This window comes from Rhyacophila brunnea, unplaced genomic scaffold (assembly GCF_057557595.1).
Source record: "Rhyacophila brunnea isolate RB1 unplaced genomic scaffold, BYU_Rbru_1.0 scaffold_17, whole genome shotgun sequence".
Lineage (NCBI taxonomy): Eukaryota > Metazoa > Arthropoda > Insecta > Trichoptera > Rhyacophilidae > Rhyacophila > Rhyacophila brunnea.
In genome coordinates, this window is record NW_028232827.1 from 20,675,881 (window position 1) to 20,688,535 (window position 12,655).

General features: G+C 31.1%; 1 protein-coding gene across 1 annotated transcript in view; it reads left to right on the forward strand.

Moving 5' to 3' along the window:
* Positions 1-12,655, forward strand: part of LOC147073812 (uncharacterized) — a 548,328-nt gene that overhangs the window by 482,279 nt on the left and 53,394 nt on the right. Inside the window, exon 7 of the mRNA XM_085944694.1 lies at positions 6,786-6,972. Within this exon, the coding sequence (XP_085800820.1) occupies positions 6,786-6,972 (187 nt within the window). The remainder of the gene's footprint in view (positions 1-6,785; positions 6,973-12,655) is intronic.

Sequence of the window (12,655 nt, forward strand, 5' to 3'; positions counted from 1 at the left end):
CTATTTATTACCACCATTAATACATAGTAATATTAATTTAAGCAATTTAAACTTAATTGTTAACAGAACTATTTTTTTTCAGTTACAACTCGTCTACCCTTCTTAAACAGATAGCTGTAGCGATCATGCTACTCTGAATTAAATTAGTGACACACGTATATAGTATCTATGTTGTTTTATTAAAACAAAATAATAATTATGAGCGTTTCCTCAATCATAACTAAACCAGTCGTGTGTGTTTTGAGTGGGAATTATGACAATACCTAGGGTAATATATATACTGCATTAATATAAATAAGAAGAACAATCTATGAACTTTACCAACACTCCACTCATCGAGTCCGTCTCTAGACGTAGGTACTGATATTGTCACGAGTTCTTCACTCGACATAGTACACCCATTATTCCAATCGAATAAAATCTCTCAGTGCATTCTTATAATTATTAACCTCTTCATCATATCGATCTCATCAGTACACCATTACCTAGCCATATTTATGTCCACGTTCACATCTTTATTAAATTATTATTTCATCATATTTCCAAACAGCCTTTGTTACTAATTATGCTAATTTCTTTATATTTTTCCCAGAGTATCCTAGGATACGCCATACTATAATATCTGTCTCCAAACACTCCAATTAGATAGCTTCGCTTCAAAAAAATGGACTTGTCGGGTCAGTCCAAGTATATGTTGATAGACATGTATAGAGATATCTGGCGGGGTAAAATAGAAGTATCAAAAAGAAGTCAATCAATAATCGATCGCACTCAGTCTAAAATCTCAGTTTATCAAATAAACTAGCTAAAAAACAAATCTTGAGTATTTCATTTATATAAAAAAAACCCATCGAATAATATAGTAAATGATTACAGCATTTATATTAACAAATAACAGCACATCTTAATCAGGGATACATTGATAATTTGAATATATCTATTTATATTATCAACGTACGTACTCGTATTATAATATTTAAAGTCAGACACAAGAAGATTTAAATTTTAATTCCATCAAGTACAATTTTCGATAGTATTAAATATTACAAAAAGATTTGTTATAAGTACTGTTATGGTAAACATATTGCAGGTGAAATATAAAAAAAATCAAAACACTTTCTCATTTTCCTTTGGACATATTTAATGATACAAAGATGCACTGCTACATTTTCCGTAATTGTGTTTGCCATAAAAATACGGAGAGGCTTTGAAAAATAATGTCTCTTCTTTTAAGTAAAATAGGGGCCCATATTTTCCTGTAATCTCTTCCGCGACTCGGGGTATACCGGGTATATTCGTATCGCTTGCCTGCAGTCTACTTTCTGAAAAGTCTCGATTGGAATGAGACTACGTTATTATTCACGTAGATGTGATTTTAATCCCTTCATTATAAAATGCCATCCGGTGTTTGTGCATGCAAGATTTTGTTCTCAAATATTTCATTAAATAAAGAAATTACGTTAATAATCTTACCTGAATTTATGCAGGTGCATCTATTTTTATTATAAAGAAACTTGAAATACCCAAAGTATATGTAATGGGTTTAATTATTTTTTATTTAAGACTTAATAAGTACTAGATTTAAGAATGTAGCATTCCGTATTCAAAATATATATTTTAGAAATCCTCCTTGGACCGAGTGATTTTTGTACACATATCTATAACCCGTCATTATAAGTGAAATTGATATTCTTTTCATAAAGTTTTTTTCTGTATCAATTTACATGACCATGTTCGATCCTATAATTCGGCCTCCACAGAGTGGACGTTATATTAACATATTTTTGAGTTTACGAGAAATAGATGTAAGCCACTTGCTCAACCTATTAATTCCATAATCTAGATCCACGCACATATTAAAAAAAAACAACAACATATGATTTTTTTTCGCTAGACCCAGTATTTGAACCACGAAATTACTGGTTTACCCGGTCGGCGATAAAGTTAATTCTTCCTTGATATAATTTATATGAGGTTAAATCTGCAAAGAAGACTTGGCGCGATGGTGTAATGATTAGAGTACATACCCAAAAAGTAAGAGATATTGACCGTTCGAATCCCATTCACTTAAAGATTTATTTCTAGTATACATATTGGATATTTCAATTAGTGCACTTATATTTTGATTATACATATTATCAATTCTTGAAATAATTCGTATTTTATATCTTCTTTCGCGATCATGTCCACCTCTAAATTGGTTACATCACACGGCACCTGCAAGTATACATATCTTTCGCCAGCCTTTTTGCAACTTCCCAGATGATGCAAGTAACCTTAAGTAAGCTTTGCTATATATACATTATGGATTGTATTCAGCAGGCTTCCGATACGCCAGAATCCGATTGGCTAAAAGAACAAGCAAGCCATGTTGGAATTCTCTTGAGGCATCCGAAGCACGTGGCTGGGCCAGATCCAATGTCACCTTTTCATTAATAGCATGATAGCTTGGCCCACTCTATTATTTCCTTGTTACTCCTTAAGTTATATCATCGCAATATTATTACGGTTTGAACAAGCATGGCAAAAAATGAAAAACGTTGTTAAAATATCTTTAAAATTCAATTTTTTTTAAATAAGATCGTATACTAGCGATTCTTTCTAATTATTGGGTCTATCGGAAAGTTTTGTATTCCAGTAGAGATATTGTTTAAAATATAATATTGTATGCATGTTACCTAGTCTGCAAGCTTCAAACCTATGCAAAGAAGCATGACATAGCATTCACGTGATGTCGCTTTCAAATACTTTTTTCAGTAAACGTTTTAAAAACAATTATTCATTAAAATTCTACAGCTATTTTTGTCCCACAATTTATTATGAAATCTTGATAATGTACAAAAAAGAAAATAGCTATCTACAAACTAAATTAAAAATTATATATTATTGATAATTATATAATAATAAAAATACTATGTAAGCATTATAATATTATAAAAGATATTCTATAAACATAATAAACAAGATTCTGCTAATAAATAATTGATAATGCACTATAGAAAAATAAATGCAGAACCCATTAAAAATATATGAACTCTAAAGATAGTATGTAGCATAAACCTAGCCTAGGGACAGCCCAAGTATCCAAGCATGCTGTATGAAGATATTTTTTTCTCAGACATATCAAATATAACTCATGCTTTTACCATACATATTTTGTAAACCTCGGATACACAAATATGTCAAATGTATATATATATATATATATATAGAGTATCTCATACATGGCCTCCACACCCTGAAGCGGACCCCCAGGCTAGGATCTTTGGCGGGCCCCATAACCTATTATTGGCACTACATATTTATATGGCAGTGTGACGTTCTACAGTAGCGTTTTCCAAATGGTGTACGCGATAAAATTAATGTGTATATTTTAATACATTTATTTGAATTATGGAGTTGTCGAGTATTGATACACAATTCAAAATTGTACCGTACAACCACAGATTTTTAAATAAAAATGTTATTGATGGAAAATAGCGCCGCAGGCGACTTTTTTTTACTAAAAGCAGCTTATTTATGATGTGTGTTTATCTCACTTATCTGGTCGACTCGCTTCGCCGGGCCCCTCCTGAGCCCGGGGCCCCAGGCTAGACCCCTGTCAGCCCCCCCCTTATGGGGGCCATGATCTCATATAATAAATGCAGTTCGCAACGTGTAGTTACCATCAATGACCGTTGTTAATTGTTGTGTATACGTGCATCAATAATTATTGTTCTAATAATTCCGAATATTTATCTAGGTACAATACTAAATAAATATGTTCTTACAAATAAATGGAGTGCAATCCGACATTTTTTCTTACATTAACAAATACTATATTTTTTCTGGAATTTCTTAATTATTGCAACGTTTTTCTTAGCTCGTATTCTTATTTGTCCGGTGGTTCTTTGTCCGGTACAAATCTTGCAATCGATTTTTAACTAATTTCCCAACTAGCTAGAGATTTGAAATTTTAATAATGTATCAGAACACGATGCCAATGCATTTTTTAATACTTTTAGCCATCTTTAACTAGAATTGAATTCATTGTCAGTTAATTCTGTTTTGTATGAAAAGTTATTTCGACACCATTATTGGTTGCTAGGGCTCTGGGGTCCCAGCAACCAAATTATTAATATATACGTGAGTTACTATAGAAATCAGTATGACATGTCAAGTACAAATTTTTTGATCGTTTAAGCTAGTCAAGTCAAGTTTATATGGTTCATCAGAAAATTTAAAAACGTTGTATATAAAAAGTTCTTTTTATCTTGTAATTATTTTTAGATTTTAATATATTATAATAATTCTTTACGTATAAAATACGATGATAGAGGTAAACAAAAACTTTTTGTTTCGAATAAAAAAAGTTTCCTTCAGAACGTTTCCGTTAATTGTATATTTATCCAGATTTTTGAATTGAGAATAAAGAAATAATAATATACAGCTTACAATAAACCTCCTGACAATTTATTCTCTGTGCGTGATCATGAATAACTGTATTCTTGCATTATTTCCTTAGGATATAATAAATAATCACTCTGGGCGTCTTATTCTGATGCACTTTCGCGAAGTCACGGCTCGCGGTTTTCTCGCGGTCCATATCGCGTGGTTTTCCTATTCAGACTTTATGTGTTGTGAATAAATGCTGATCTCTCACTCCAGTGGTGGATATGATAATATTATTTGCCGTCCAAATAGAAATAATACCCATGACCAACATTAGAAGAGAATATGTTAGTATTATCGCAATTATGTCTACATTTTAAAAATCACTTCAAAAAACTTTCTAATTAATGGTATCCATACAACGGAAAAAAAATGCAAACCACCTACTTACCAGTAATGTAAGTAATTTTGTATGGTACCTACTGATTTTAGTCTTTAGTTTCATTTTAATAATTTTGATTTTTTATTTAAAACAAATATTTGATGGTTTTTACTATCTCCTGAAATAACGTGGTTTTGGATTTACAAGATTTACAATAATTATAATATAACGAAGTTGTTATGTTCAGCAGATACCGATCCTCATTTATAGAATATCCATCATAATAAAAAAAATACTTTATAAGATTTCATAACATTTACAATAAGTACTGCAAACAATCAACTTAAGTATTGTTATCAATAAACACGCGTAATAATAAAAACATTACATAAAACACAACACTGTGGAACAAAAGAGAAGGCAAACATAATGGAAAATAAAAAAATATATTTTTACATAAAGTGTATTTTATAATTTTTCTTAGAAATAAAAATATAAGGTTGACTCTGATGAAAGATCGATTTATGAAAAAATATTTTTTATCTGAAATCAAACATCTTTTACAAATATTTTTAATTCCGAGATCCACTCTTAACCACCGTCTGTTTCACGGAGCTTTCTCCCGAAGCTCGCCGGTGTTGGCTTTTGTTCCGTGAGTCACGTTGCAAGATGGGGTAATTTATATAAGTCCTACGTCACGGCAGCTAGCCCGCCCCGATATTCTGCTTATGAACGGGGATTTTCATTTAATTCGTGTTGAACTTTATTGCCTTACAGTCTGCCGCCGTAAATCTTAGCAGTGTAAGACTTTTTAACAAGGATAACTTGTTTGCGGAACCGCCATCTATGTATTGCCTTTTGAAAACAATTTACTTATAGGCTCTCCATGACTGATTTTGATATAACTATATTGATTTTAATAATTGGTAATATAGCAGTGACGGAGACTATTTATGTAACCGTAGTTTTTAAGAAAAATAGATTTTAAAACTACAAAATATTATAAGAGCCATCTGTCTGTGAGTATTATTACATAACTTAATTTAATTTAGTATTCTTCAAGGCTATTGAATCGTCTACTAACACACGCAAACAAAATCTTGAGGCAATCCAAAGTTATTTGTTTGTAGTTTGATATGGTTTGTCCTTGAGATGTTTATTTCGTCTAGTTCACTATGTTATTTTCTTTTATTTTGTTAACTGTCAATTCATTTCAAAAATTTGAAAATGTCTCTCTGAGGCGGACGAAACCGGTCCTAATCTATTCATTAAAAGTGGAATAAGTACTACAAAAAAATGCGTTTTATTAAATAAAAACATCAATCACTATGTTATATTAAAAAACACATGTCTTTGCGCATATTGTATATAACTATGTTATTTGACGCACAGTGTATATTTTTTTAACGACATATACGATAAAATGCTCGACTAGTGAGCCCGTGGACTTTTTTAGAACTTTTTTGTAAAATATCTATTTTAGTGCACGTGGTCTTCTTTGTTTCCCGTAAATATGATTGTCATATGACTTATTTTCAATTAACTACCACAGCATACCTTCCTTCAACAATATAGTCAGCTCTTATTAAGATAACTCTGTAATTATTATTTTTTCTAAGCAAAAAATTCTTACCTTGATTACGATATCAGTAGGTACCCATTTTTTTTAATTAATATTAGGATTCATTTTAAACGCAAAGCAATGTTAAACTTATTTTAAATACCTACGTCATTGTTGTAAATGATAATTTACATAATTATAGTGAAGTCTTCTCTCAATAGTATGGATTAATTAATCGGTTATCTAATCACTATTTACGGTAAATGATTATATTAATTGATGACAGCATTATCTGTTACGTAAAAAACGTACTAAAATAACACACAAAAATTGGTATAATATAAAAAAAATCATTTATCTAAGAAATTCATGTTTGTTCCGAAATGTTATATTTATTTGATTTTTAACCAGAAGCCTTTTGCTGACGTGAAATACTTTTTTTATAATATTATTGTGTATTGTTTATTTCAGGCCCGAAGACAACTCCAAGCCGGTGGATGGATGTCAGACCAGGAGAGCCTCGGTTCACTACCAAGACAGAGTGGCGGGGCATTGACTCCAGGAGGATCAGCTCCTGGAGGGCTTTTAGGACCCGTGACAGGTCTTGCATTGGCGCCCGGCGATCGCGGAAGTTGCAGTGCTGACAGTGGAGTGAGAGGTGAATATATCATATTTTTATGACCCCTTTCAGTCTTCTAATGTAAGTCTTCTTATGTAACGTTTTATTTACTGTGATAATCTATATATTTTCACATTACTATCATTTTGTACACAACACATAAAACAAAAATATTTCTTCAGTATAAATAACTTAAGAAAAAAAAAATGTTTTTATTCATTTTCTACTTAGCTACTGAATACTGTAAGTTTATAATAATTATTATTGAAAATTTTGAAAACCTATTAGAAAAAAATCTTATAAAAAAGTGGAACCGAGTAAAGAGTCATATTCCTAATATTCAGTTTCAAGATTTTAATACAACACTTCCACGTAAAGTTTTCTAATTGTATCACATTGATAAACAAAATACTAATTACGAGTATCATAGTTTTATGAAGAACGTAATATATTTTTTTTGTATCTGGATTAGTTTAGAGATGTTCTTTATAAAATAAATTTAGTAATCATTATTATTTTGATTTAATTCAAAAATTATGGCCATTTGTTGATGTAATTTAAAAACATCGAATGCATTAAGAATTATTCGCAAAAATAACACCTGAGTCGATAGTTTAATGTGTGGATGTATAAATGTGAGAACATGAAGTTAGGTTCAGTAAGCTAAACAGTATATATGTTATAATCTTACTTGTTTAATCTCCTTACACATTAGTGTTTTTTTATAAACACGACAAGCGCCAGCCATTCACGCCAGTTTTCTATTTACATAGGGGAATATATTTTTTTGTTTATAATTTAAATACCTAGACTGTTTTCACTCAGTGCGGACAGCATTGAAAAATATAAAATTCTCATCGAAAATGGATGGTTTTAATGAATTAATGATCGACAACTGTCAAATAGTAGATTTTCACTATGAAAAGAAATAGTTCTCAGTTGTCAATAGATTGATGAAACACTCAAAAATGAATGAGTGTATCAACAGAAAATACATTTTGCTCTTCCCTGCCGTTAAATTAATTAAAAAATACAAAAATACTATATTTAATAGTAGGTACCTACTTCAAATATTATATTCAGATATAATAGTGAATTAGTATATAGGTACCTACTATATAAGTCTATAAACTGACCCATTCAAAAAGAAATGATCAATTTATGAAACGTTATAACTATCATATATATAGAACATATCCAGATAAAAATGGTTTTCTATGTGTCTTCAAAAATTTTATATCGTCATTTTTACATAGGAAAAAACCACAACTTTATCTTTCTAATATCATAACCAATCCAATATCGGTATCTACTAGTTGGTCAAATTGTTGGAAAATATTGTCAGCAATAAAACATTATAATGGATCGCATTGTTTATTATTTCATATCTATTTTTTTAAATTAAAAATAATAAAAATAAGAAATTAAAAACAATAATTGTTATCAATTCATATTCTCATATTTATTTGTACGACAATTTCTACAGTTATTTCATACTTTATTTGACAGATCTGACATATGTCATGACCATAGTGATATTAGCCGCTAGTATGGATTATTTTTCATGTTGAAAATGGCTTTTCTCCTTTTTCTTTGTGATTAGTTGTTAAAACTAAACTTAACGACATTATTTTTGTTTGGTATTATTAATTTAGTTTATATGAAAACTATTTTCTAAATGTTAGAATATTTGTTTGGTATGAATTTTTACTAACGCGGTGTGCGATTAATTCCCACTCGTTTACATACATTTAAATGTGACATACACACGTCTTAAATAAAAAGTGGCGCCAACTTTTAGTGGATCACGCGTATGTCAGCGTTATTTTAGGCGCTTCTAAAAAAATCTAATATCTAACGACATTAATTCTTCATCAATAAATAATGATACTTCAGTGTATTATATAAATTAGATTTCCATGTTAATATTTTTATAGATCGCATAAAATATAATAAATTCCTTCCGAAAATCATGTATGATTTATCGATATCGACACACTTTAAGCTTCTAGAAATTTCTAACAGTGGTAAATGTATGCGATGCAGTAAGCGTGTTATTGCATCAGTGATATTGGATATAGCCAGCTGATGCAGTTAAGCACGTTTCTCGTTCCTTTCAGCATCTCCCCATTATACCGCACAGTTACCCAAATAATTTCATTTACTGCATACTGCTGCTAAACTAGTTTTCAGATAGTATCGTATTCATGTCAATAGAGAGATCTTTTGGATAGATTTTAGAAGGCAAAGGCGAATATTGGTTTTAAAATGTCACATTATAAGAACGAATATATTCTGTAATGTTACCTATATGTTCTGTACTATTTAAAAGCGATAGTTGGCGACTTTGACTGCGTGAAATACAAACAAACATACAGAATTTAAAAATAGACCATTTGATTAGTTAGGGAACGATTGCGTTTAGGCAAGCTCATCTACTCGCACCTCACCTCACTACTCTACCGCTGCTACGTGACCACTTTTTCTAGTACGTTTTTGAGAAGTTTTTTTTGTAACATAGGAAAGTTATGAGATATCAAAATGAAACTCTATTAAATTGGTACGTTAAATAGAGACTACGAGCATTAGAAAGTAGATTGACTACATCTTAATTTAAAAATACATATATATATATATACATATATATATATTTAAGGTACTTTAGCTGGTTTCACTATCTTCAACATTTAAAATAATCACTATATACATTGTGACTTCTATAGGTATCAAGTCTTCTACGTTACCACGGTCGTTTCTGGAACTACATCCCTCCATCCGCATTTACTTTCTCCACTACTTTTATTCCCCACGCCAACAATTCAATATAATATGTTCGATATCGCGTATGGCTTTATTAACAATAAAATGCATAAACCTTTGCGGAAGCAGACGGAGAGCATTATTTCGAATCTAAAAATATTATGAGGAATATAAGCAAAAAAGAAAACTTTTAATTCCTCATAATAGTTTCAGAGTATCTGCTATAACACGTCAACACGAAAGAAGAAGAAAGAGCACCTGATGCGATGCGCACAAAAACCACATGACGCAACAACGCAATGATGTTACGTTGAAAACTTGATATTATATAAATTGGTCTATAGCCCTCTGTGTACAACTTGGAATTTCTTCGTTCATTAGATAAACGTTTCGCAGTGCATGCGCAATCGGCGCATTGCCTGCCTCAAACTGGTTTTAAAATGGTCGTTTTTCGGTCGGACAGTACTAGCGCACATAGATTCATCACACATGGATATCTTTACAACAGCAAGTCAGTTTAGCCAACAAAAAACTTCAGCAAAAAATATATGACAGTCAGGGACGGCTCTTGTATAGGAGCAAAGGTGCACTGATCTCCCAAATTATTACGTAACTATGTAATAATAAGTACGTATTCAAATACCTACATATTGTATGAATTAATTATTGTAAAATATCTTTAATTTGTCGCCCGTCTGCACGCATAAAATGCGCGTAATTTCTGGCGGCCTGCATGTATGCGTAGGTACGTCCTTCGTAGTATTAATTGTGCAGGAGAGAAAACGAACCGCCTGGCGATGATTTTTTTTTCACGCTGCCGATAATGTGGGCTCAGTTGTGATCTTTTTTTATTTCCGAATGTGCAATATTTACCTCACTTGGGACACTGTGCCTCCCAATCTGAGCTTACGAGCGCAGACGACATTTCACGACAATGCTGTGTTTGACTGGTGCGAATAATAACAACTCACAAACGCTTTTGAAGTCGGTACAAGATTCCCGCGTAATATTTCAAATTATTATATTATTATTTCGTACGTTATGAGGTAAATGCTACGTTGTTTGCCATATAATATTGAATCGATCAAAATATCGATTAGAGTGATATTGTGTTCATTAAGTTAGGTGTAGCAATCTCAACATACAAATACCAATTTTATAATTATTTTACCTTTAAAAATTAAATAATTTTATTATGCCTAGAGCAAAGTAAACTTGTAAGTAAGTAATTGATAAACTATTAATAACCTTTACATAATATAATATACATACTACAATTTTTTACGTACCTACTTATACTACTCTAAGAGAAGTAGTTATTTAACAAAAGCGTTACATTGTAACAATTTCTACAATATTAGGTATTTCAATAGTGTATGTGGAGTATGAGCGTTATTTTGAACGTAAAAGAGGATAAAATATTTTTTAAGAAGATGAACAAAGCAATTTTCCAATGTCAATTATTGAAGAAAAGAAATATAAATTATTCTATCAAATACAATATTCGTGTTACCTACCGAAGTATTTTTCATTTTGAATACGTCTTTCAAATCAGTCCCATTTGGAGTGCAATTCTGGAGTTGAGGTGTACAAAGTATTAGCAATTTTTTAACAGATAGTAACTATATCCCGTTGAAAAATCACCGATCCATAGTATTTATCAAAATGATACAGCGCGTAGGTATATGCGGAGAATGTGGAATGCAAATAACCGAAAGGGGAGTATAAGATATGCCCGAATTGCGTCAGTATGTGAACTTCAACCGACCATAACCCGCGTACTACCTATTGGAGCTACACAAATGTGGAGTTTACGGCTTTGTACCAATGACATATTGTCTAAAATACTTGCATCAGTTATAATTTATGGAAGTTAGGAGTGTCAAACGTGGAAACTACGTTGGCACATATGAAATGTATTACAATAAAAATCAAAAAGAGTTTGTATGCCTTTTGCATCATACCTATCATAGTATCATATCCAGAAGCTTGGACTTTATAACTTTGACAATAAATAAATGCTGTCGGTGAATGTGAGCGTCGTTTCGTTTCTCAACCCCCCCCCCCCCCAAGATGTATTATATATTTAAGCATAAGCCTACCTCCACTCTGAAGGCTATTGCTGATTTTTTTCAATACCACAAAAACGAAAATGCATGTCTTTGCATGCACTCCCTAATTTTATGATCACCGGCCGCCACTGATGACAGTATATTGTACTATAATTTTACGCCAAATATCACAAAATTACTATAATTCTGAAGGATTCGAAACGAAAAATGTTATGTATAAAAATTATCATTATAATAATTACAAGATAAAAAGAACTTTTTATATAAGTACCACATTTTTAAATTTTCTGTTGAATTATTATGCTCAAAATATCAAGTACAACTTGATATGAAGTAAATAAAAAACAAACAAACAAACAAACAAACAAACAAACAAACAAACAAATATAGAATACTGAAATGTCATTTTGATTTCCATAGTAACGCACGTATATATTAATAAATTAGTTGCTAGGACCACCCACTTAGCAACCAATAATAGTGGATTGGATTACGGATTTCTCCCGAAATAACTTTTCATACAAAGCAGAATTAACTGAAAATGAATTCAATTCTACTTAAAGATGGCTAAAAGTATTAAAAGAATGCATTGACATCGTGTTCTGATATATTCTAAAAGTTGCAAATATTTAGATAGTCGGAAAGTTAGTTAAAAATCGATTTCAAGATTTGTACTGGATAAACAATTACCGGACAAATAAGAATACGAGCTAATAAAAACGTTGTAAAAATATGACAATATAACATGAAAAATTCTCATGAAAAATTGAAAACTATTTGATATGAACATGAAGTCGGTTGACGCGATGCGTACCGCTTAAAGTATGCGGTTAACTACTTGCTTTTAAAACCAGAACTATAAAGTTGAAATTAACTGGAAGACGAAGTGA